The sequence below is a fragment of the Anser brachyrhynchus genome (assembly GCF_964034855.1).
Source record: "Anser brachyrhynchus genome assembly, chromosome: 2".
Classification (NCBI taxonomy): Eukaryota; Metazoa; Chordata; class Aves; order Anseriformes; family Anatidae; genus Anser; species Anser brachyrhynchus.
Genome location: NC_137695.1, coordinates 147,320,068 through 147,347,457, shown reverse-complemented (window position 1 = coordinate 147,347,457; position 27,390 = coordinate 147,320,068). Strand labels below are relative to the sequence as shown.

Here is a 27,390-nt window from a genome sequence, read left to right as displayed (position 1 = left end):
CACCCTCCCAGAGCCCGGTCTTCAGCCACGTTAGTGTTTCCTACTATAGTGCAATTCAAAGAGCTCAGTGGTATATCTGCATGTGATGAGAGCAGGTGTTCTTCCTCACTTAATTAAACGGCAGCTTTTCTTAATTCATGTGTGTACTCCGGGGGGCTTGCCCCCTTTGCTGGATGCACGCACCAATTTATTTCTAGGCAGAACTGCAGAACCACTTTTGCTTTAGAAATGCCAAAAGGTAAGACAGTCTTCTGCGTGCTTTCAAGAATTTCCCAATTCCAGCTCGGTTGGGCACCTCAAGAATAACCGTTGTTTTGTGTGTGTGTGTGTCATTATTTTTCTTGTGGTATTAAATTATCTTTCTTCTGGAAGAAAAATGATTTTTGTAAGGTCCACCATTAGGACTTACAGGAAAGCCTCTTGCCTGAGTTTGCTGTAAAGACTTCAGTCAATTCTAATGCTTCCCAAATTGGCTTGCCCTTTCATAATCTGCTCTGTGTAGAAGCCGTGCATTATAATATATGAATGTGTGTTTACTCCTGAATAAATTAACATGAGTTTTGCCAGCGGGCATGATCTAATGTGATTTTTTGCAATTAATAAAGAAATGTGATATCTAATGCATAATGGCTTGCACACTGAGCAACATTAGATTAACAAGGAATGGAAGAACTGTGTGTCCTGCTGATGGTAGACAAAATCAAAGGTGTTGACAGATTCACTCACTTCATCACAAACAAAAAAGACCTTGAGGTTGTTTATTTGTATAGGGGGACCATAAATCTACCACACTGATACCAGCAAACAATAGTCCTGGATTGTGTTTCTTAAAAATATGATGTGCAATATAATAGAAGTGCATTATTACATGTCTTTACGTCTTTATATATAGCCGTAGATAATATATAATTTTGTATGGCCAGGAAGTAGGTTGGCAAATGTATATACAACAAGCAATGTGGATTTATAGACTGCCTGCTAAAGGTTTACATTTATCCTTAATTTACTTTGTGGGTCCTATCGGGTCCTTCCTGAGAGTACTAAAAATGGTTGTCTCACATTTTACAGTATATTTGCAAAGCGGTGTAATATGATTTGTGCCTGAATTTATATTTCAGAGGGGAATTCAAGTTATTACTATTTCCTCCTATTAAAATCATCAGGTCCCAAATACGTACAACTGGAAAACAGGTCTGTCTAACAGTCTTTTACCCAAGACTTGTAAGGAATCAATATAGTTCCCATCAGTACAGTAAATTACTTACTGAACCACTTCCAGTAATCACGATGCACAATTTCTCATTAACCCCTTCCTTTCTCTGTATAGAATCATTATTTTCCTCCAATAAAGTTATTTTGGAATATTTTAGTAATTCTTTACAAACTAGGGCAATTCATTCAACATGTAATAACTAAGGCTGTTACATATACGGATGTGTGATGCTCCCCACTAGGAAGTACACGATTAAAATAGTTTCTTGAAGATATGTGGATGAGTCAGGGAGCAGGAATTTCTTTTATTTATTTATATTTTTTTTATGGAAGGATGTGGGAGTCGGGAGACTCCTATTTCTATAGAGGGAATTTTGCCTTTAGCATGACTTTTCAAGATACCTGGACTGTTCTGAGCTGTCTGGCTGGAAAGAAATGTCTACCAGGGAGAGAGCAAGGGTATAGTACTGACTTCGAGAAGTTTTTGTTCTGAAATTAATATCCCTAAAGTTAAGTCCCTAAAATTAATATCCATGACCCATGTTCTCTTAATTCAAGAGGTGTTCAAGGAAAGGCTGGACGTGGTGCTTAGGGACATGGTTTAGTGGGTGACATTGGTAGTAGGGGGATAGTTGGGCCTGATGATCTTGGAGGGCTTTTCCAGCCTTAATGATTCTGTGATTCAGTGATTCTAAGATGGCTCATTTTCAGAGAACCTTGGGGACCAGAAGGTACGTAGCTCACAGGACTAGCTCAGAATAGAAAAGAACAGCATTACTGGATGGAACATGGAGGGAACTGGGAAGGCAATGCTGACGTGAGAGGAAGTTAGGCCACACTAAGAAATCTGAGTTAAATAGCTTCACAGATTTATTACTGACTGCTAAATAAGTTTGTCAGAAACAGAAATTTAGAAACAAAGTCATGTCTTGGCTGCTGCTATTTTTGTATTTGAAAATATAGCAATGTTAAAGATTGTGTTATTTTTCATCCATATCCTGTTCATGCTTGTAGCTCAGAAATGCAGGAAAGGGGCGGAAAGGTGCAAGAGAACTGCAACTTGAGAGGGCTTTTATGGAAATAAACTGGTTTGATGGTAGACTTAATGGCAGCGGTAAGAATAGTCATCTCTTCCTCTTTTCAGAACTGTAAACAGAGATGATGTGAAAACAAAGGATGCAGATAATATTCAGAAAGCTCCTTTGTTTACATAGCTGTTTTTTGAGATTAATCAGACATTAATTGACCAGTTATGACAGTGTTTGCTTTCATAAAGTTGACTGTAGAGCTGGCCTCATCCAGAGCCAGCAAATAATGAGTGATAAAGAGCCAGAAAGTCATCTTATTCATGTATGATGATATTAACAAATAAAGGCGAGTCCAAAGCTAATTTGATACATAAGCAAATTAAAATGTCTTCCTGTGCTTTCCTGCTCTTCCACTGGAGGAATGCTGGAGATGTGAGCCTCTCCCTTTCCTATGACTTACCAGAAAATAATTCCTTCTGCTCCATGGAGGTTTTCTGCATTTGCTAACAGGATGAGATAGTACAAGAATACTGTCACGGATGTTAGAGAACTTCCTTAGCTGGAGATCTTGTATTCATCAAGGTTGAAGGGTCTTCTTTGCTCCTTCTGTTCCGTATCATTTGAAACTATTCTCCCCTCTGCTTTATTTCCATACCAGTATTCCTTATGTCTCCTGTCGAAGTGGGTCCCCAGCTGAGAAGTGTTCATCATATCAGAAGCACCAGGCTTCTGATTGCACCAATAGCAATTTTGGGAGAAAGTTGTTCTTTGCCTATGCTGGCATTTGCCACTATGCTAGTAGGTATCGATGAAGTGTTTGCTGCAGTGGTAAGTCTGACATTTTTGCTTTGGAAAAGAGGGCGGGCTACTCAAGAGGACTATAAGGATGTTGCGAGGCTGTGCAGGGACAAAATTAGAAAGGCCAAAGCTCATCTGGAGCTCAATCTGGCTACTGCCGTTAAAGATAACAAAAAACGTTTTTACAAATACATCAGCACAAAAAGGAGGACTAAGGAGAATCTCCATCCTTTACTGGATGCGGGGGGAAACAGTTACAAAAGATGAGGAAAAGGCTGAGGTGCTCAATGCTTTCTTTGCCTCAGTCTTTAGCGGCAAGACCGGTTGTTCTCTGGATACCTGGTACCCTGAGCTGGTGGAAGGGGATGGGGAGCAGGATGTGGCCCTCGCTATCCATGAGGAAATGGTTGGCGACCTGCTACAACACTTGGATGTGCGCAAGTCGATGGGGCCGGATGGGATCCACCTTAGGGTACTGAGCGAACTGGCGGAGGAGCTGGCCAAGCCGCTTTCCATTATTTATCGTCAGTCCTGGCTATCAGGGGAGGTCCCAGTCGACTGGCGGCTAGCAAACATGACGCCCATCTACAAGAAGGGCCGGAGGGTAGACCTGGGGAACTATAGGCCTGTTAGCTTGACCTCAGTGCCAGGGAAGCTCATGGAGCAGATTATCTTGAGTGTCATCACGCGGCACTTGCAGGGCAACCAGGCGATCAGGCCCAGTCAGCATGGGTTTATGAAAGGTAGGTCCTGCTTGATGAACCTGATCTCCTTCTATGACCAAGTGATGCGCTTGGTGGATGAGGGGAAGGCTGTGGATGTGATCTACCTTGACTTCAGTAAGGCTTTTGACACCGTTTCCCACAACATTCTCCTCAAGAAACTGTCTGCTCATGGCTTGGACTGGCGTACGCTTTGTTGGGTTAAAAACTGGCTGGATGGCCGGGCCCAAAGAGTTGTGGTGAATGGAGCCAAATCCAGTTGGAGGCCGGTTACTAGTGGAGTCCCCCAGGGCTCAGTGCTGGGGCCGGTCCTCTTTAATATCTTTATCGATGACCTGGATGAGGGGATCGAGTGCACCCTCAGTAAGTTTGCAGATGACACCAAGTTAGGTGCGTGTGTCGATCTCCTCGAGGGAAGGAAGGCTCTGCAGGAGGATCTGGAGAGGCTGGACCGATGGGCTGAGGTCAACTGCATGAAGTTCAACAAGGCCAAGTGCCGGGTCCTGCATCTGGGGCGTAACAACCCCAAGCAGCGCTACAGGCTGGGAGATGAGTGGTTGGAAAGCTGCCTGGCGGAGAAGGACCTGGGAGTACTGGTTGATAGGCAGCTGAATATGAGCCAGCAGTGTGCTCAGGTGGCCAAGAAGGCCAACAGCAGCCTGGCTTGCATAAGAAGCAGTGTGGCCAGCAGGTCTAAGGAGGTGATTGTCCCCCTGTACTCGGCTCTGGTGAGACCGCACCTCGAGTACTGTGTTCAGTTTTGGGCCCCTCGCTACAAGAAGGACATGGAGGTGCTCGAGAGAGTCCAGAGAAGGGCAACGAAGCTGGTGAGGGGTCTGGAGAACAAGTCTTAAGAGGAGCGGCTGAGGGAGCTGGGGTTGTTTAGCCTCGAGAAGAGGAGGCTCAGGGGAGACCTCATCGTTCTCTATAGGTACCTTAAAGGAGGCTGTAGAGAGGTGGGGGTTGGTCTATTCTCCCACGTGCCTGGTGACAGGACGAGGGGGAATGGGCTAAAGTTGCGCCAGGGGAGGTTTAGGTTGGATGTTAGGAAGAACTTCTTTACTGAAAGGGTTGTTAGGCATTGGAATGGGCTGCCCAGGGAGGTGGTTGAGTCGCCATCCTTGGAGGTCTTTAAAAGACGTTTAGATGTAGCCCTTAGTGATATGGTTTAGTGTAGGACTTGTTAGTGTTAGGGCTGAGGTTGGACTAGATGATCTTGGAGGTCTCTTCCAACCTAGACGATTCTGTGATTCTGTGATTCTGTGCTTTTGAAGCAACTGGGTCTTGCCTCATTAGTGAGCTGTTAGAAAGTTGAAGAGGGGCAAAGAGATCTAACTGTTTTGGCAGGAAAAGCTGTAGATTTGCCCCAGTGCATTGATGATGAAGTGACTGATGTGTCTGGTTGACTAGTGATGAGACTGACATGAGAAAGAGACATGCTCGTAAATTCTTATATGGAAAGCAGAAAATCTAGGACTGTATAAGATCTGATGGGTTATCACGAACACCATTAAGTCATATCAAGTTTGTTCTGAAAATATGCATGATTGCTGGTTTGTACTATTTCTTTTTACAAAAGTTTCCTGAACCCGGCTTCCTCAATCGTGTTCATATCCATCTTTCCTCTTTTTAACTTAGCTCTTTGGTTTAATAATTCTTCTCTTTCCCTGGTACTCATCGCTTTCCACTGCCATTGTGAGGCTGTTTTCATTCTGTAGGTGGGTTTACATTTATCTAGCATCCTCACATGAAATAATTGCACCATTCCTCACTATAAAGTCATAGCCTCTCTCTGCCTGTTCTTGTCTGAATTCCTCCTTCCTGAGCGTGTGATGAGGATTTTATACTTCTGTCTCACCAGCACCCGAACAATGATATTAATGTCTCTATCTCTGTCACGGAAATTTCTTACCTGGTAAGTCCTAGGAGGCTTGTTTTCAAGCACTGAAGTGAAGAGAAGCAAACATCAGCCCGTATAAAAAAAGAGGAAAGCTGTGATCAGACTGTTTCAAGTAGAAAAAAGCAGTGAACTAGAATTATGAATATGTTAATGGAACTAAAGAGATAAATACAAAAGCAATATGTCTGAAATTGTTCTATACAAAAACCAGAGAGGCACATTATTATCAATTAAGTAAGAATATACAATCATTTCAACAACAATTTAAAATGGTCTTTCTAGCATGGAAATATTTTTTCAGGTTTTCAGCTTGGATAATTTAGGGATTTAATGAATTCTGTGTTCCTGTTTTTCTAAGTTTGTCATCCAGAAATATGATCAAAAGGCAAATGATGGAGGTTTACAAATCATGAAGGCAACAGATAAGCTGATTGTGGAATTGTTCACCAAATACTGCAATGCAAGAGCTAGGGAGCACTTGAAGCAGTTAGTAAGAAACCAATATAAAACAGGCAAAAATGGGCAGTGAGCTTCTGGAATTTGCTACCCCAGGAGGCTGCAGAGGCAGACAGTATCAGCAGGATTAAGAAGACAAATTTATGGACATCAGGACAATATGTAGGTGCTAAAAATGATGTACTCTCTAGTATCCCTAGTGTAGCAGGCACAGTTCAAGGGGAATGACTTCAGAAAGTAACCCTTTAAGTAGCTCTCCCTAAATACATCTCTGAATATAAAGCTGGATGAACCGCTGGTCTGATAGTAGGGCATTTTTAATGTCCTTGTGTTCTCTGTCCTGTTCTTTCGTTCTCAGTTAGATTCTGTGCTCCATGGTAAGTAAATTGAATATTTTGTCTTGATATTCATGAGTGCCTGTCAGGTTGCACTCAGAAGACAAGATCACCTTTCTTGGCCATGTTTCACACACGTTGTTTGTTCCCACCCTTGGTTCATTATCTTATCAACTTTAAATTAGCCATAGTTCTCACGGTTTTGCATGAGATCAACCTCCTACTATTTGCTCTTGCTTTCCTGCATTTCTTCAGTTCTTTCTACACTTAATAAATCCTTTCTTCCTTAAGCATTCACCTCCTTTACAAGTATACTATCAGGGCTTCTAGCATGGTCTCCCTCTAGATGTCTGTGAACTGTCAGCTTCACAGGCTCAGGGAAAAGAAGAGGAGCGGTAGGCTGTACCCATGAGGGGAGGTATGAGCATTTTTGATTAGGTACAGCCGACCGCGCCACATTCCTTGCTCTAGGGCCAATGCCAACCTCATTGGACCAATGCTTATACTCATATTAATGTTCTGTGGCATGCAATGTTTCTCCCTCCACTTAAATTTTCATCTAATCCCAGCTTGATCAGATGAGATCTGCAACAGCTAAGTCATATTAGAAGAAATTAGGCCATCAATCCATTATTAAGCTGGAAAGTATTTTATATTCTGTGTCTGCCCTCGGGGTGTCTCAGAACGTTCCATGGCTGTTCCTTCCTGAATATGTGAGGGCTGGGTTTTAGGTGCTAAAAGATGCATAGAGATACTGAGGGTTGTTGGTTTTTTTTTAAAGCATTTGGTTCCCTGCCGTGCAAATAACTTGAGCCAAGGCCTATGTGTTTGTGACTACAATCTTTATTGTTCTGTTGGCCAAGATACTTTAGAAAAAAAATGTAGTGTCTTTTATGCATGTAGCTGCTACTTCTACATATATATAAAACAGCCTTTAAAGAGGTAGCAGCCATTCTTTAGTTTGAGGAACTTTTCCCGAGTTGTAAGTAAAGTTCCTTACTCGCGTCCTAGCAGAGATCAGTGTACACTCTTTAAAAACCTAATGCTTGTTACGTGTTCTGCTCTTGATAATATATTCTGTCCAACATGCTCTGAGAATTAAAAATCTAGCCCAATGGTTTCTGCATAGCTGTCTCTTTTATCTCTGATGCTTGCCAAAATGACCATCTTTTGGGTATGCTTATTAATTTTCTTCATTAATCCTCTCTTTTTCAATGAAAATAGATCTTAATCTTGAGATCCTTCATGAAGGTTGAGCCACAGCAGCACAGAATAGCAGAGGATGGAGGGCACCTCTGGCAATCGTCTAGTCCTGTCCCCGTGCTCAAAGCAGGGCCAACTAAAGCCAGTTGTTCAGGACCTTGTTAGTCAGGTTTTTAGTATTTCCAAAAAATGGAGGCTCCACAACCTCTCTGGACATCTAAGCTCAGTGTTCAATAACCTTTACAGACTCCTTAGCACTTTTCAGGTACATACCGTACAGGAAGCAATACAGTGAAGCATCTGAAATCATTAGTTGATTATTAGGACCTTGGTCTTAGTAACTAACTGGCTTTGGTGACTCCAGTCATTAGCTCTATCTTTTCAAAGTCATGACTTAGTACCAGTATAATAAGTTATTCCAGTTCTGACTTGAATTTTGTTGTTTTGAGTGTTGAGAGGGAAGAAAGATAGTATGGGGAGGATTGGATTTGATTGTCTTAGTTCAGGTCACTTCCTGCATTCTGGAAATGCCAACTTCTGCCTATGGATGTTTACCTTCTTGCCTCATCACTGCCTCAACAGGTCACCTTGTGTTTGGTGCAGGAAAGAGTTAATCTAAGGCAGCTTGTAAAAGCTGTTGCAAATAGTATGAGTCAAAGACATTTTTTCCCGATGGCATTGTGCTTTGAGCCAAAGCCACAGAGGAACTGGCATGCCAGGAGTTGAAAAGAGATGTCTCTGTGTTGTGCACACTCAACTTCCAAAGGCAGCGACTGGGGTAGAAAACTGACTTGAATATGAAATAAAGAGGTGCCCTGAGGAAGTAAAGAGTGGTGACTATATCCATGGCCAAAAAGAGGTGGAGGACACTGGATGAGATACATGGCCTGTGTCTGTCCTTTCATATTACTGTTGCTGACTCCCTGCCCTAAGATGACATGGATGTTGGCACTCTTTAAACTGATGGTTTGTTTATTTTTTTGTTTGCTTTCAGTTGCTAGATTGACATTACGGACCATACTGTTAGGCTGCTGTACATCCTTTGTAAATTGCTTTAAGATGTTTTAGTGTGATAAGGCGACATAAAAATTGAAGTCATTATTACTATCTCTATCACCGAGGGAATTGGACAGCTGGCATTGATCTGCAAGGAACTAATTTCCATAGTTTGTTATTACATTAACCCATAGAATTCTTCTTGTTTATGATTTCAAAGAAACTTTTCCTAATCAAAAGGTCATCCTCCATGGTATTGAGTGCTTGAGAGACAGGGAAGGGCAGGAAATGAATGAACCCTGTCATTTTTCATTTGATCAATGAGATCTTGCATTGTTAATAATAACATCCCAGCACTTTACATTACATTTACATCATATCAAGATCCCACCAACCACTTCACCGAACTTTTTATGAGTGAAATGTAGCAGTTATTGAAGGGGATGCTGCTAACTACTTGGTTTTGGGGCAAATTTTATGTGTCCCCTTGAATTATTGGTGGTTAACTTATCTCAAATTCTTTAATTAAAATAATCATAAAAATTCTGTACCCATATTGCTGTTTTGTAAAGAAAGAGATTGAATAAGGTCCTTATCTTGCTGTTGAGTAATGCTTTATGATGAGCTAAATTGCACCATTCATCCAAAAGCCCCACTAATGGCAGCACAGAGGCTGCTGTGTTGTGGAGAGAGTAACTTCTTCTTCACCATCCTCTTCTGCTTTCAGAATAAAGCCTGAGAAATCAAAGAAGGGATTTTTAATAATTAAAAGTGCTTGCCATTAGAACTAGAGGAAGTAAAAAGTTCAGTCTGTTTAAAAAATTGAACCAAGCGTCGTGCTACTTTCCAAGGTGGTATCGATGTAGCTCCAGTGTGCTTTGCCAGTGTCAGCCAGGGCATCTGTGGCCAGGCAAACATAGACGTTGGGAAATAAGAGGCAGTAGAGGGCCACAGGACTCTCCTCCCTGTATTAGCTCACAAAACTGGTGAAAATGAAAGAGAGTAAGGTTTGTTTGTTTTCCTCCTAATATAAGGCTCTGCTTGATGCTTTGGTTCTCTACTTGGTCCAAATACTTCTCTAGTGTTGGCTCCACCAATGGGCCGCCTTCCTCCTGTTTGCTCATGGCGTGAAGGTGCCCAAAAGATGGAGTCAGAGTTCCACTAGCAGAATGTGGGGAGTGGGGATTGTTTTTAATATCTACAATCTGCATGGGACCGTGGTGCAACATTACCCTAATGGAGAAGATAAGTCGCGAACAGAGAGTTCAAAGCCTGCAAAGGCTGTAATAGGGCAATCTTTATAGCTGGGCAAACAGCTTTTTCAGGAATGACTTAGATACAAATGATTGTGTATGGGGATGTATAAGGGAAGTCTCTGGCTCATTTTTTCTGTTTTGCTGTGATAGGTTACTGCTTAGAGGGATTTGGAAGGCTGGATCTCCAAGTATAGGGCTCTCCTGAGAGGTGTTGCTATTACACTATAAACATGTCTGAATTGCAACAACGTTCATCCTCGGCATATCTAAAAATTGATTAAATTGGTCAAATTTCACTTTCATTGGTGGTTTCTTGACAGTAATTTACATGCTTGATAATAGGTGAGGGCCTATTTAGACACCTGGACCAATTGTAGGCTTCTGGGGGAGACCAGCTGGCACTCAGCTACAGCAATTGGTCATCTAAAATGGCACCAGATACCAATTTTCCATGTCCAAATGGCTCGCAAAATATCAAAACAATATATAAAGTCAAGAGAAAAGGGAAGAGTGGAACATAAGTCTCTGACAGTAAAACAGTACCTAACCGAGGAGACTCTGTCATCTCAGACTGAAGTATTTCAGGGCTGGGAGCTTTTGCTGTAGGAAATCAGCCTGTCAGAGTGAGAATATTACATTAACGGAAATCCTTGTGTGATTTTTCTTTCTGACTTTTGCATCCAGGCCGTGCTTTGCTGAGACTTACTGACAAAAAGCTTGAACGAATGGGCATTGCCCAGGAAAGCCTGCGACAGCACATTCTGCAGCAAGTCCTTCAGCTGAAGGTGAGAGAAGAAGTCCGAAACCTCCAGCTGCTTACACAAGGTATGAAAAATAATTTCGGTGTGGGCAGCTCTTGAGATCAGGTAGGAGAAGTTTGCCTGAGGGAATAAAAGGTGACTTGACATTCTGCAGCAAGAAATGATGCGTGAAAATGCCTCATAGATTCCACATGCTTTCCAAGTTGGGGACAAAAGGTAAAATAATGCACAAATAAACAGAGATGTTCAGTTGCCTGTTTTGCATGATGAGTAGGCTCTATCTACCACTGATGGCGGTCTTACTTAAATGTCTGCTTACTAACATGAAAATAATTACATATAAAGGGAACAAGAAGAGAACATGCTGTCTTCATAGACACTGTACATTTTGCATTAATTGTTTACTTTCAATGTGAGATAAAAGAGTAATCTCTGTAACCTGTTTTATGGTAAGAGCTGTCAGTGGAAAATTACCTGTTAGACTCTGCTTTTTGCAGATGGCTGATTCCTTTTTCATGTTGGAGTAATTTTATTGACTTGAATAGAGTTGCTTCTAATTTATGCTGCTGAAAAAAAGCAAAACTGGGCTCAATATGGAGATCTTGATTAGGAGACAGGGAAGCAGGAGTAACAAAAAAGCTTGTACATATTTTCAAAATGAGGTTAAGATGTTTTATAGTGACTTGCATTATTAGTTTTCTATTAGGGCTTTTTAACAGCTGTGGTAACACAGAAGAAAAGCAGTCATTGTGGTAACAGTGTAAAGTAACATTTATACATCTTTTGATACATATCTGCAGTGCTTTCTCAATGCTAAACATTGTTTGGTAGTCCAGTGAGATAGCATAAACCACACACTTCTGTGGCGTTTTGGTTCAGTGCCTGTAATATGTCACATCGTATGAAAAAAATAGAGTTCTTCAGTACATGCAGTATATTTTTAACAAAACGTCCTTCACACATGACATTATGTTCCCGATTAAGCCTTTCTCACTGTGTTTGGGGAAAAACTCTCTGATTAGTTGAGTAAGCTGCATTTTATCTGAAAGAGCTGAATAGTTCCTTCAGGCTCGGTGTCTTGTGGATTGTGATGAGGAGCTTTAAGGGCTCCTTTATATCACCATGATCTGTGAATACGACTTCACCTCGTCTTTTGTCATGTCAAAGGCAGTGCTCATGCTGAAGCATCAGTGCTCGCCAGATGTGTAGAGCCCTCTTCCCTTCATCCATTCATCTTTTCATCCATTATTCCTACATCCTTTTCTCTGGTATTGTCTGGGTTCTCTCTTCCCCTACATAAGAAATGTTATTGGAGAGTTTACAGGCTGCGAAGTTCTGGTTGTCAACCATCACTGCCGCAGGCTGGTTTATGGAAGTAAACTCTACTGATATGGGACAGTGAAGATCTAGGAGCTGTAAATGTGGGTCAGTCGGTCACTGTAGATAGATTTCCACATGAACCTGTATTGAGGACTATGTTTTTCCAGGCTTCTCCTTTTCTGTTTCTCTCTGGCTTCCCTCCGGACACATCAACTATGAGTCATGATCAGTCAGACAGCGGTGACTGCTATTTCAAGGAATTTAGTGAAGCATCCTTTGAGATTTAATCCTTGTCTGTGCAGTTGAAGATACAAATTTGGACTTTGGTAAGGGCATGAATAAACACATACTGAACTATGAAAGAAAGTTCAGCAATTGATGTATGGGTGTGTGTTTAATGTAGTCTCTCTCTGCCTTGTAGAGAGAACAGTTGCTTCGTCTGATCATATAAAGGCATGCCATCGTGTGCTTTATGAAAAACAGCACAAGCTTACAAAAAGCTGATGGTCTGCAGCTCCTGCTGTCTTCCCCCGGAGTGGCACTAGCCATTGTGCTGCACTGAGCTCCATTTTAGCCTCCTTAAATAGAGCAGGAGTTACGGGGCTGTACAGCTGTCCACTGAATGTTCCCTCGTGCAGCAGGTCTGTGCTAATCGTGTGATCCCAGAGCAGGGGACGATGAGTGATAGGTTGACAGCAGTGTTCCTATCCCTTATCACTTCATTTACACCAAGCTGGAGTGTGTCTGCTGAGAGTGCCTGTTTGCAAGTACTAAGGTTAAGATACATTTTCTCAAATAAGTGCAGCCTGTAAAACTGGATGTCAGTTTTTCTCTGAAACTGGTTCTGTCCCCTTGCCCAGTTTCTTCAAACAGTGTCCACACTTGCTATGGCTTATACATTTCTAATTGAGGTTGTTACTGAAATAGTTTGCTCTAAGTTTTCTTCTGTTTTGGAGATCTTTTTTTCTCTGAAGAGTAACAGATTTGCATGCCAGCAGTTTCTGCTTTTTGAAAATTCAACTTGCAAAATGCAGCCCTCAGTGCAGCAGTAGGTACACTGTCCTCTGCTGTCCTCCAAAATGTCCTCCAAAAACGTGAAAAAGCCCTCTGTCTCTCGATGCAGAGCTCAAGAGATCTTTAGGTAAAAGAAGCCACTAAAAATCCTTTCTGAATTCATTTAACACACCAGCAGGGTTACAAGCAGTGAGGTCCTAATTCAGAGCCCATTGATGTCAGCAAAACGACTTCCACTGACTTCTCTTTGTATCCTGATTGAAGCTGGAGGGGACAGGGAAAGTTTCAAAAAAAGCACTATGTAGTATTTATCAGGTATTTTAAGTGTTTTTGTGTTCTGTTGTCCACAGAGAAAGTTAACCTCATTTTAAAAACTCAATAGAGAACTAGCATTCTTTTCCACTCCTGTTTTAGAAAATTGCTTAAAACTGCTTCATTCTTCTTCATTCAGGACACACCATCCAGTCAGTTCTGGGGATCTTAAAGCCAGAATAGTGTGTGATTGTGTAATTGAAGACTTGTCTCGAGTTTTAGGGAGACTTTTCTTTGGAGTAAGGACTGCCTGATTGAGGCTATTATCTGCAGAAATGCTATTCCAACCTGCGCTAGGGTAGAAGGGTACAGGCCCAACTACTGATCTCTGCTTTTTTCCTAGACTTAGTGATGTTGAGGAACTAATTTGACAAAATATCTTCCAGTGTCTCTTAGGGAGAGCTGCACACTGCTGGAAACACCATTATTGTACTGTTTCCACTCAAAACCTGAGCTGAAAGATCATTTAAAAAAAAAAAAAAGCCTTACATAACTACACAAAGAAGTTATTTTGAGATTTTTCAATGTGAGTCCTGGTTTTGGCTAGCATAGCAGAGACTGTCCTCAAAATGGTAGAACAATGCTGTGTGTGATTCTCAGCAAAGTATCCACAGACAGCCATCTGCTAATAGGGCTGAGTTTATGAGGCACTTTTGGATTTAGATTAAAATTCAGATACCTGCATTTAAGATGACATTGGAGCCTCTCCTATGCTTCTCTCTGAGTTTCATATAGGGCAAAGCGCAACTTTAATGTGCTGCCTGGCCACAGGATGTGCCATTTTCTTAAAAAAATAAAAATAAAATAAAAATAAAAAATCTCCTGCTAGAAAAATGTGTTAGAATAAGGGTTTATGCTTCATTGAAAAGCATCACAGCTGTTGATACCTGTTGGCATTATTTCTTCAGTAAGTTTTATACTCATCCTGCCCTGGTGCTAAGCTACTGAAAAACTTATGTGCCCATTGGTAACCACAATAAGACCAATTTTTCTTCTTCCTTCAATTTCCAGTATAGTCCCATTCAAAATGTATTATAATGCCCTAGCATTTTATTCTTCCAGGAAAGGAACTAGAGGGCCTTCAAAGGTGCATCTCATCTTCTGAGGAAAGATGAAGTAGGAGCCACATATTCCAGAGACGGATTGTTCACTGGGCATTAGAGGAAACTGGTAACAGAAATACTGCTTCCAGGGTCAGTGTGGCGAATAAACCAGGACTACGAACCCCACCCCACTGAACCCCGTTTTAAGGATTTTTGTAGTATTAGCAGCCTTTTAGTACTAGAGTAAAGTCAGGCATGATCAAGCAGAGAAAGTTTCAGCTGTTTGGCACCGAACCCTCCCAGCCTGTCGGAAACATTACCCTAATTCCTGTTCACCTTGTCCGCTCCTTCCTTGTGAATATTGAAGGCGGGAGGAATTTGAACGCTGCCTTTCCAGCTTGCACGATCGTGTCTGAGGACGTTCGTTGTCATTTTCCATAATCAAAGCCTTGAAGTGCTAGACTTACTCCCATTGTCTGAATTCCCACATAGGAAGACCTCCCCTGTTGTGATGGGTCTGGTGCACAGCATGAATGGCTGGGAATTACACACCTGCCTGAAAGGGGCTCGAGCAGTGAGAAGATCTGAGAACACAGGGCCTTCTGAAGTGCAGGACTGGAAAGTCTTTTGGAATCAAGAGAAGACTGCAGCTTGCCATCACCCTGCTGTGTAGGCTTTATGGATACAGCAGTATGTGAACTGTTGTTGTCTACTGTCTTTTATGTCTCTTAAAGAACCGTGGCTTGGGATCAGGACAACTCTTTGTCATCCTTGTAAAGAAGTCAGAACAACTGAAGTTCGTGATAGAGGGTGATCCTGTTACACTTCCTTGATGTACTGTTTTCTTTCCTGGGTACATTCTGGACTCAAGGTTTTGGCACCTAAGGAACCAAGAGTTCCTTCCGCCAGAAAAACTCTTTTTCATGTCTGTAAAAAACAGCAGATGTTGCCTCTGCGTGCGCTCAAGGTAGGCAGTGCGTTTGCCTTCCTAGGCAGCTGATGGGAGGAAGTGTGTAACACTTGTGGAATTTGGGTTTCATGTCCCTGTGGTGGTGTTCTGAGCCATGAGGCATTTGAAATGTTGACTCTCCTCTTACCAGGCACCCGTTTTCTTTTGTTTTCATTATCTTGACCTCACCTTTTTTCTTTTCCCTAAGTGGAAGCTTCCAGCTAGTCAGGAAGAGCCTTTCTTCTTCTAGCACAAATTACTATGCAAATGTTTCTTGCATATGCTGCATACATGGCATCTATCCAATGCACAGAAAAAAACACTTGATAGTTCAGAAAAGCTTCAGCAAACTTAATTCCCAGCTGATTTCCTTTGCTTTGTGCTCCTGTTGTGCTCCAAAATCTCTAAGAGACCTCATAAATCTAAAATAAAGAATACCATGGAAATATTGGCACAATTTGTCCAAAAGTCCAGGGATAAACTACTGTATTCCAGGACTCAACATGGTAAATTGCCTGGTTACAGAAAAAGAAGTTTTAGTCTTCTCTGTACTGGTTTATTTTCTCTATATGTCCTTACCCCTCTCACTTCCTTCCGTTGTATGTTCTCTCTCCTGTGCCGCTGTAGGAATCTTAGCACTTGTGCTAAGTGCTTAACACTTCTCTTCCAAGACCATAAAATGACTTTGTTGCCATCCTACAGTACAAAAGAGCAGTCTTTGTTGTATTTTTCTCCTGGTCAAGGACATATGCAGCACTTAAAGAGGATATAGTCTTGGTAGTCAGAAGCTGTGGTTGTTTCTGAGAGGTTTTTCAGACTTTAGGCACTGTTAAGGTTTCTGAAAATCAATTTTTTCAGGTTACAACTATGCACTGAGGCTTTCTCTATAGTTTTCATTTGTTTTAGCTGAAGTACAATATTGTATGTGGAGTGTCTATTTGAGCACAGATAAAAATGTTTAAAATACATGCATTGGTGATGATGAATATCAAGTTCCATCTATGGCATCAGTTATTTGAATTGCACGTTTCTGGTTTCTAACCTGAAGAATAGACTTCACAGTGCAATCAACAGTCCCTGATAGACCACTGAATTGCCATGGTTCTAATAGTTACCTTTTAGCTGTTGCTGTGATGCTAATATATATATATTCATATCAAACAACCAAGTGAGCCAGCTGACAGAGTAAGTCCCAGAACACTGGACGATACCTTGTAGTGCACTCTGGATGTGCTTAGCACAGAATTGCATAGCATATTATTTTGGAGTTTGAATAAGGAAACATGTAAGCAGCTATGAAATTTGTATTGATGAACTTCTACGGCAAGATTTTAGCTGTATAATACTATTAGATGCTTGCATTTTTATATGTTTCCATAAATGATATTGCAACTTAGTCTAGCGGGAATGCAGTTTTATCCATTTTATACGATTGATTTCAGTGTCTCGTTTTCTTACTGTTTTATTAATGTTTTTTTTTTTTCTTTCTCATTCCTGCTTTTCAAATTTCTTAGAAGTCAGTATGCTGGAAAATTAGGTGTGGAGAGTTTGGCCCTTCTAAGCTAATCCATACCCAAAACTGTCTTACATGTTGAATGAATACATCTTACATATGTATTTTTATATATATGCATATTTCCCCACTCTTGTGTAAACTGGAAAGAGAAGAAACAATTTTGCTAAAAGGTTTAAGAAAAAAATTTAAATATTGCTGTTTGTGCTGTGACCAGTCATGAAAGACTTTCAACCAAATAGGAAAGTTTTGAACAGTCAGAGGCTGTGATTTAACAGCAGCTGTTTGTGATCAATGCCAGCAGAAATCACTTGTTTTCACCCAGCTGAAAAGAACAGGCTGTTAAAAGGGATTCCAGCAATAGGTACAGTTGTTCACACAGAATTCAAATAAATCACGTCTACATATTGTAAGATGGTGCCATTTACAATGTAACATACTTGTCATTTCTAATGAGGTTTTCCAGAAATCGGGCCTAGAATAAAATTAGGATTGATAGTCGTTTTGTGAAATAAATGAAGAATCAGAGCTCTAACTATACCTTCCTACCCCTTGGAAAATGCATAGGAATTTACACTGCTGGGCTTCTGGTTGATGTAGTCTTCAACAGCTAGCACCGTTAGGGACAATCTGAATGAGCAGAGCTGGAAATAAGAGGATAGGAAATGTCCTTCTGGATCAGAACGCTATCCCACTTCCAAATGCTCTGTCTCTGACAGAGCCAAGAACCCTGGACTCTCTCTGTGGTCTCATCCCCGTGTGCTCCCCAGCATCCAGAAGTACTGCATTAGGAAGAATCCCTGCCTAATTCTTTTGCTATCCATTTAGTATCTGTCTTATTTTGTCATCAACCAAGTTCTTCACAAGAAATCTTTTTACAAACGGAAATATGGCATCCTCAGTGGAGCCCAAACTGCCAAAGCCTACCTTTGTGTGCCTTGGGTTGGGACTCTTCTGCCTTCTACAGAGACGAAGCAATCCCACTGTTATGTGCGTGCAGTAGTAGCCATGCATCCTCTGTATTTCACGTACAGACCAGTCACATCTCAGACACATCAGAGGAATTGTTCCTGTTGCTCTCCATTGATTATTGTAAAAGTTCAGGATGTCTGTCAGGTATATTTGTCTACAGGGCAGACGACTAATATTAGGTGAGATCAATTGCCACTCGCTATGCCTAGATGTAAACTCCCAAGCAGCAAAATGTGGCTCTGAAGGCTGGATGAATTGCCCTCTTCACTCAGATAACACAGTATTTCTGATTTTATGAAACCAGCGTTACTGACGCCTGCATAAATGTGTTCTGTTAGCAAAGTGTTTCACCATATTGGTACTTGTAACAAACACGAAAGTCACTTAAACCCTTTTTGAAAATATAAAGTTTTGCTGTTTTCAATTCCCGTAGGTGGACTTTGCCAAATAGTTCAAAAGCATTTTTTCTTCCTGTTGTTGCTAGCATTTATGGCCTGTGCAATAAAGATTTATAATTACTGGAAAGAATCAAGGGAGGTGGGAGAAAAACCCTCCCCTTTTTATACCTTTGTAAACTTGCTTTTCTAAGTTATATAAAAAGTATGTGTTTTGTTTAAAACTTTCTCTTCTTTCACTCAATTTCTTTAAAAGCATTTCTGTAATGTAATTTTAAAAATGAATGTGGTTCTATTCAAATAAAAGTTTTCTCTTAATGGCTTTTATGCTACCTGTGATAGAGCACCTTCATTTACTCAGTCATACAGTCGGTCAGCAGTGTTATGATCTGTTTTTTTTTTATTACTAAGCAGTATGCAGATCTCCAGCATCTTCCACAAAGGAAAGGGTTGATTTTTTTAACCTTTTTATTTGACGTGATCATAAAACATGGGTACTAGACCAGTGTTTTATGACACGTTCAGGTATGATTAATAATTTTAGCTATGCTAGTTCCCCCTGAAGATCAATATTATAGAATTTTTCCAGCCACTATTTGAATGGATTTTAATTGAAATTGATTCCCTATAAAGTAATATATTGAAGTGTTTAACAATGATCTTGTGGTCCTTGACATTAAGGAGTTCTGAATTCTAACAAAATTCTGAACAGCTGTCAACAAATACTTAATTTTCCTCTATGCAGCCTGAGGATAGTACTCATGAGACACTTGTAATTTTTTTTATTTAAGTGCTAATTCCAGCAGATGACAACATCAATACAGCAGCCACGGTTTTCAACGTGAATATTAATGGAAGTAAGTGGCCAGATAAATGTTTTTTTTAAATAAACCTATTATTCTGTTTGCAGTTCAGTTACAGCTGTGTTGTGTGATCATAACGTATAAGAAGGATGTGGACCTATTAGAACGAGTCCAGAAGAGGGCCACGAGGATGATCAGAGAGCTGGGGCACCTCTCCTATGAAGACAGGCTGGGGGAGTTGGGCTTGTACAGCCTGGAGAAGAGAAGGCTCCGGGCAGACCTTACAGCGGCCTTCCAGTACCTAAAGGGGGCCTTCAGGAAAGCTGGGGAGGGACTCTTTGTCAGGGAATTTGGGGATAGGACAAGGGTAATGGCTTTAAAATGAAACAGCCTACATTCAAATTATATATTAGGGAGAAATTCCTCACTCAGAGGGTGGTGAGGCCCTGGCACAGGCTGCCCAGAGAAGCTGTGGGTGCCCCATCCCTGGAGGTGTTCAAGGCCAGGCTGGATGGGGCCTTGGCCAGCCTATCTAGCGGGTGGCATCCCTGCCCATGGCAGGGGGTTGGAACTGGGTGATCTTTAAGGTCCCTTCCAACCCGAGCCATTCTATGAATATTGAAATGTGTACTGTTATGCGTAGTTTTACATTCACAGAATTTTCAAAGTTTTTACCAGTAAAAAAATGACTCCCAGTCACCTGTCTTATTAAAAATTACCTGTGTGAAGAAAGGACGCATTGTGAAAATCTGCAGTGAGTCGTTCCTTACAGAACTCAGGAGTCATCTCTAAGGCCACTGAGTAAGTCTTTGTGTTTCTCAGTATATGAGTAAAGGGTTGAGTTTTAGGCTGTGCATGCATGGCAATGCCATACAGTTCTGAAGCTCCTCAACCGCACTAAGGTTTCACCCACATCCTAGAGCTTATTCTCAGTTATCCACATAGTTAGAAAATGAGTTAGTTTACATACACTTGGCTTGTACCACTGATGTCCACCTGAAGACAACCTCATTAGAAAACATCTGGGCTTAGGAGTGCTCGCTTCGTTTTATATCCAGACAGCCCGATACGAAATGTCAGGACTCTGAGCAGGCACACTCATTCAGTTATACAAGAGAGCTGGAGCTCATCCTCAGGAACTATAGGGAAAGCATGGTAAAGGCTTTCGTATGTGAACAAGAAATCACGTCAAGGTTTCCCTTCAAGCTTGAGAGCAGTCTGAAGGCATATACATTGACATGGTCGTAGAGCTTTGAGCCCTCTCCACTAGAAATAGGATTCAGGTCTTCCCAGTCAGTTCATCTGGGACACCCAGCTGCCATCAGCTGGCATCAGATGCCGTGAGGTGCATTTGAAGCCACTTCAACACTGGGTCTTGAAACAAATAATTTTGCCTTGTCCTTTACTGAGACCAGTTAGGAAGCTTTGCTGGCAATAACATCAGTCAACAGACTCCAAAGTTCAGTTCGTGTTTTCTGTGTTGAGGGAGCACTGTTGTGTATGATTTTCAGGAGATGGGTTTTGAGAGAAAGACCTGGAAAAAAAAGGTTTTGCAAAGCAAAAAGAAGGGGTTCTTTCTAACTGATTATGTCTTTGTTCAGGGAGCAGTAATGCAAAACTTGTGTTATTAAAATGTGTTCTCCAAAGTCCTCTAAACAGTATGTTTTTTTCTTTTCTTTTCTTTTCTTTTCTTTTCTTTTCTTTTCTCTTCAGCATATGTCAGAGGTAGAGATGGAGGGGGAATAGTAATCACATCTCCTTCTTTCTTTAAAGTGTTAGCTCGCTCCAGCCTGTTCGAGAAACAAAGAGGAAAGGCTTCTTTCTAATGCTATTTCTTTTCGTTTTTCATTCCTTTACAATCTCCTGAGTAACTGAGGATTGTTGTTAAAGTTGGGCCAAGAGATTAATATCTACTGCTCTAGCTTTCTTTCGCTGGTTTCCCCTCAACCTGAGTGTTTAAAGGGCTGATTAGACTGCAGTTGATTGGTGAGGAATTTCTTCAGCTTGTACCAGAGAGCGTAGTTATGTGAAACGCTATTCAGCCATGCCTTGTGATTTTCTGTCATAAGGTGCCAAGATGGTCCAGCCGTGTTTAAAGACTCCTGGATGCCGGAAGAAGCAATCAGCGTTATCTTAGACAATGGACTGGCTTTTAAAAGCGTCAGGCAATTAAGGATGCAGATAGACCTTTGCAAATTCCCTAAGCTCATCGCTCCCCCGGTGTCACGGCGGTTACAATTCTTGGTCCAAACTTGAAAGACTTTTTGAAGCAAACCATTTTTCACATGAAAGGGACAGGAAAAGGAAGGGAGGGATAGTCCTACCTCCACAGCTCCGCTGACAAATCTGCTGTCACCTGCGGAGTTTCTGAATGCATCTTTCTCTAGGCTCATGAATTACCTTAATGTGTCCAGCACTGCAGCTGCCATCTGTTCTGGTGGAGCTGTTGGCTGTGACACTAATCACCGATACTGTTGACTTTTGTAGATCTCTACTTAAACCTGGATCATAGTTTTTGAGGATCATGGAAAATAGCCAGCCCTTACAGCCCATCAAGGTAACAAATGTCTTTTTGCTGGGTTGTATCTTCTTAAAATGAGATATCTATGAGGTTTTTTTGTCTTTTTTTCTAGAAATCTATCTTTTAGGTGTAGAGGGTTTTTTAGCTGTTGCTGTGAAAATAGCGTTTTATTTTCTTCTAATCCTAATAAGCTCTTTTTTAGAGTGAATTATTGTTGTTTACTGATACTTGCTTGCTAGAACTGTTTGTTGATAAGTTCTCTTTCTCCCTTCTTAAATATCAGCTGCTGTGTTAAGCACTAAAACGTGTGATTGTTGCTTTGTCAGCAACTCATGTTTTCCTTTATTATACTGTTACTGCTGTTCTTGAGATCTCTTTGGTTCTCTCTAATAATGGGACCTGTCACTGTGGGAATTTTACTCTACTTCTACATGGTTTAACTGATCACATGATAATTCTAGTATAAGAATTTGTTTTACAAGTTTATTCCATGTTTTCTCTTGATCCAGATGGCCAGAACCCAGGGTATTTAGATGAGGAACATTAAACAGACGCTGGGACCAGATAAAATGAATCCTTTTATCATGGATATCTCTAAGAATTAGGAGCACCTGATGCTAGTGTCTTCTTTAAGTTTCTGCTGCTTATAATTGATGTGGATAAGGTCTTTGAGAAAGTCTTCAGATGACTCAAAACTTGGTCCATACTCCTCATGCACACAATCTGTACCAATTCTAATGCAGTGAGCATACAGCAAGAGTAGTTACTGAGAAGAATGCAAATCTATGTCTACCACCAGCTCCACGTTGGTTTTATCCAAATAATCTCCCTTTGAAAATATGAGACCTCAACTTTGCTCTTGGTTCTATGAGGGCAAATGAAGGAGTAATGCTCCATTGATTTTGGTGAAATGTGAAACTAGTTAAAATGAGAACAAGATCAACCCCATTTTTCCTCTACAGCATGAGACTATAAAGCCCATTCAAATCAATGAAGGGTACCGATGACTCTGCTGACCTCTGGATCAAATCCATAACCCTTTTTAGTAACTTAATTAAAACCACAAATACAGAAGCATAAGTGTTCTGTTCTTTAAGTCAGCATAGGTCTTTCTAAAATTGAAAAATATCGTGATCCCTTGCCAATTTTATTATATCAAAAATACAGTTTTGATGCGTTGTTCTCTTTATAAACTTTTTCTTAGCTATATAAAGCCTATTTCCTACCTGGTCTCAAATTTTCTGTTGATGATGCTCACTACCTATGTTATTCGAAATTCTAATTTCGTAATCACCAACGAAAATAAAAACCACAAAACCTGTTTTTTATCTTATTTTTCTATTCACGGTCTTTACTAAAATGGCATAATCAAAGATAAATACAAGTTTTAGCTTGAGCAGTTTGAAGTGTCTTTACTGTGTCTTACATTAGCTAGCCAAAAGTTAGGTGTCTATTTGAAGTCATTGCTCACATTTCTCAAGTAATCAATGAAGAGTGATAGCCACCTCCAGAGATAATCTGTGCCGTTCTAAAACAGATGCCCATGATAGGTACAATGCATTGCCCTCTGGAGGCTCTTTCCTTTGTCAGCTGGAGGCCTAGCCATCTAATTTGGGTTAGCTAAAAATGAATAGAGGAAAAGCAAGGCAGTAGATTTTGCCATTTTTTGCTTCTCAGCGTGAAGTATATAACAAGTGATGTTACCTACTTTTAATTTGCCGCCGATCTTCCACTGCCTTAGTATATTAATTTTTCTGCCGTTATCTGTACCTGTTAGCAGCATTTGGTTATGCTATACCCTTAAATTGAATTTATTTTTTTTTTTGCTACAATTCGTAGCATCATCTTTCACATCCTATTACTTCCTGTGAAGAATTTTTCACCTGAGCTAACTACTGCTCACTGGTAGTAGAATTAAAGCACCAACCAAAAAGGCTAAAATTAATAAATTAAAAGTTCTGGGTTAAGGGTTTTCGGTGTGGTTTTCTTACTTGTAATTTAAGTGTTCCTTTAGTATGAATCAGTGATGGACTCATTTTATAAACTGTCCTGGGTTATAAATTACCTGTGCTTTGGCAATTTTTCTTGACTGTGAGTTCTTTAATAACTAGGGTTAGATAGGTCCTGTCCTCTGAGCTCCTCCTCTTATCTGGATGTGCTTGAGCCTGATACAAATAGTAAACCATTAGTATTATTTTAGGATTGTGGCTTTTCTTGCCTCTCTGAAGGTGGTTCGAGTCGTGCACATGAAGGCCAGGACCAGGCTGAGAGCTCCAGCCGAAGTGCTCATTGGGAACTTAACTTTTTGCTTTGTAATTCAGAAAAGTTGCTGAAAACTTTTTCCTTTCATGTAATTCATATGGGCAATGAAGGTGTAAGTCTCTTGAAAGCCGTGAACTGCATAGTTTGAATTACATAGAAAGGCTGGTAAAACCTATCCAAAAAACGACTCAAAATAATAACACAAAAGAATGACTGGAAAACCAAGCTTTTTCATACTTCTTTTGTTTGTGCTTTCTGTGTCTCCCTTGAAGCTCTTTTGCATTCTCATGCAGCTTGTTCATTTTATTGAATGCTAAAGCCTTTTACCATCTGCCAAAAGGTTTTATTTTGGGGTTTCCTCTCATGTGGGAGGGTGGTTTCCTCCTTCCCTTCGTGCTAGTTTCATTGCTATCTTTAGGACTCCGAGCCTACTGGAGACCTTCCTGTCTCCCTTTTATTACATATTCTCATCCTTCCTTGCTGAAAGTTCCTGCCCCCGGGGGCAAAGAATAAAACGAGAACTGAAGCTGCCTTTTTGAGCTGCCTGGCTGATGCGGGCGGCTTGTGTTTTAAAGGCAGGAGTCCGGTTCCTGGAGTGCAGGTCTGAGCGCACTCAGTAGAAAAACTCCTTGGTGGGGGTGTTTTGAGGAACGGTCCCTGCACAAGGGTGTGTGCAACTGCCCAGTGCTTCGGCTGCAGGTTTAATGGGCTTCTGGAAAAGCACAATGTAACTGCAGCATTTTCTCTAAAAGCAGTTTACTCATCTCCGTTTATTAGGCTTTTACCTCCGCACAGGAACCCAACCTGCTCTGCCACTGTCAGGACATCCGCAGCCTTTTCGTTTCTCCCTTATATGGGAACTTCCAGATGCTTATTTTCTTCTATGAACATATTGATTTCCTATCTTTACTTTTCTTCTGCTGTAGAGAAAAAGAAATTTGAGGTGTTATATTTGGAGTGATAGAATTGCTTTTTTTTTTTTTAATCCTGAGAACAAAATAAAGTAGATGGCAGCCTGGACTTTTTCAGCATGAGGTAGTAATAAGACTGTAATGTCATTTTATTTGTGATTAGCTCGTCTCTTGGACGCTGAGATTTTCTAATCTCTCTCCTTCCGTCATCACCCAGCTCTCTTTAAAGCTCTATCCTCCTTCAGTTTATTTACTCTCCTTCTGTAATTGAGAACTTTATTGTTGATCACCGTGAAAAATTGTCAGTGCTTAAAAATAAATGATCCGTCTCCCATCTCCTCAGCGCGTCTAGTTTTTATGGCTGGAGGAATCTATTGAAAGCTTGAGCTGGGGATGAGGATGTCCCAGAGCGTTACCTAAATGTCTGATCCACAAATGAAAAGGGATGCTGGGATTTCTGTTCAGGAAAGTGCCAATAAAGCTGCCCATTTTTAGGCACTGGGCATTTTAATGACATTCACTTCAAAACTCCAGCTACAGCATTGTACAGAGAGGTCAGCGGGGCCCATTTCTAGCAGCAGAATTGTGCAAACTTAGCACAGCAGACTGGGATGGCATCCTCCTGAAAATAAGAGGGCTGTGTGGAAAAAAAAAAAATCAAGCAGGAGGAGACACATACTTCTACATTTAGAAAGCAAGATTTTTAAATCTTTTTATATTTGAAAAGGACAGCAGTCTCACTGAATTTGATAAGGGAAGAGGAAAAAAAATGTTTCCAATGGACATACATCACCCAGGGTTTGTATGTCCGAGCAAACACAGCTTTCCATGTTCTCTCTGTCACACGCATGCACACACACTTTAATTGGATAAGAACGTAAACAGTAAATTAAGGATATGATTAAAAATTTAACAGCCACTGCAGAAACCATCAATAGTAAGTGCTTATTAACTTACATATAACAGCGTGCTGGTGTGATAGCTTCAAATTGGCTGCTGAAACTGATTTGCAGCAAATAGGGCCGGCTTTCCAAAAGGGTATTTCTGGGTTTCACTAATCAGACCCTCAGCTTTAATTACATGTTTTGTTCCTTCACGATTTTTGTCGGCCTTTTTAAGAAACTGATAACATGCATGAGTTCCTTGAACTACAGTGGGCGATACGCTTAATCCATCACCTTTGATGCTTAGCAGACTGAGACAGTAGAGGTCCAATCACTCATTGCTCGACCTCGTGCATTGCAAGGCTTCTGTAATTTACCCCCCATCTCCATCCCCTTTTTCTGCAGGGCTTCACCAGAGCCTCTACGCATTCTGCAGCCCACTGTGCCGGCTGTTTGTTTATGTACGTGTTGAATGATAAGCTGAAGGTCGAAGCTGCTTTACACATCTGAGATCCGCGTTTACACCTGTGATGTGCAGAGCAGCTCCATCTGGCACTGCACGGCAGAAGCTGCGGTTTTTGGATCAGGAACTCCTCCCGCCCCACAACCCCTCCCAGCCCATCTCCTCGTATTTATGCCCTACTCTCTTGCGTGACCTGCATGTGGAGTCAGAGGACAAGATGTTTGGCCGTTTGTTTCGTTAGAGTCAGTGTGGTTTTGACCTAGACCAAGTCATTCTCAGCAGGACTGTTACAGCCTGAATTCAATGCTGACAGCTCGATGTTAGCCTTAAATATTTAGGGAAAAGTTGAAACAAGGTTAAAGACCTCTCAACATTGGGACTAACCTGACAGGGCTGAGCAAAGCAGGATCTTTTCCAGTGAGCTCTGTCTTCTTGGAGGTTTGATTTTCAGATGGGTTGGATAATATGGATGTGTGACCGGTATGTGGGACAAAAGAGCTTTCCTGTTCTTGTTTCCTGCCTGCATGTGTCTAAAACTGTGTGCTGCTCACTGCAGAACACAGCTGAGCTTTGTGCTTGTTACGTGGGTCTGCTAGGTTCATTTAGGCTGGGCATGTTCTTCCCTCTTTTCTCCTGCCAGTCAAAAGTGAGAAATGGATGGACGTTACTTGAGTTAAAGATCTATTCAGCCAGCTCGACATCAGTGCGTTGTATATATCCTGCAAGAAACCTTTATTTTAATTCTTCCTTCAGGTGTGTCCCCTGAACATCTGCCAAAATCCCTGAATGTGGCTGAAGGTGGCTAAAACATGGCTTTTGTTAAAACATGGCTGGGAGGTGATTTTTCTAAGAAAGTAGTGGAGGACATGAATACACCAGGTCTGAGATGCAGCTGCTGAAAGCCATGGCAGAAGCCAGGATGTGAGGTTACATGCACCCAGGATGTGTTCCACTCTTGCTTTCTGTGCTTTGTTTCCTGACTTTGCTGCAGCCATTCCCATGCAGTTGCATCCTTTTCCAAACTACCGATTCTCAGACTGCGGAGAGCAGGGAGAAGAAGCCAAGGGCACACAACATGCCCAGCTGGAGCACAGGAAACAAGGTTGGAAACCCTCTGGCTTAAAGTGGTAGAGCTGAATTGCTGTCAGCAGCAGAGGGAAGCCTCTCCAAAATGGTCTCGAGTGTACAGAATACTGCAGGGAGCAATCCCTTTTCTTCTCTGTGTCCCGAAGAACAGATGGATCTGACATGTTTACTGCCTTAAGCTGTCTTGTTGTATCAGCACATCAGATCTAGGTGCTTGACAGATGTGCCAAACAAAAAACAAAATTCATCCATGCCCACTTCTGTGGGTTTTAAAC

General features: G+C 41.3%; 1 protein-coding gene across 1 annotated transcript in view; it reads left to right on the top strand.

Moving 5' to 3' along the window:
- Nucleotides 1-27,390, top strand: part of SAMD12 (sterile alpha motif domain containing 12) — a 175,151-nt gene that overhangs the window by 75,250 nt on the left and 72,511 nt on the right. Inside the window, 4 exon segments of the mRNA XM_080582046.1 lie at nucleotides 10,591-10,731; nucleotides 21,476-21,496; nucleotides 21,499-21,519; nucleotides 21,522-21,545. Coding sequence (XP_080438172.1) covers nucleotides 10,591-10,731; nucleotides 21,476-21,496; nucleotides 21,499-21,519; nucleotides 21,522-21,545 — 207 coding nt within the window.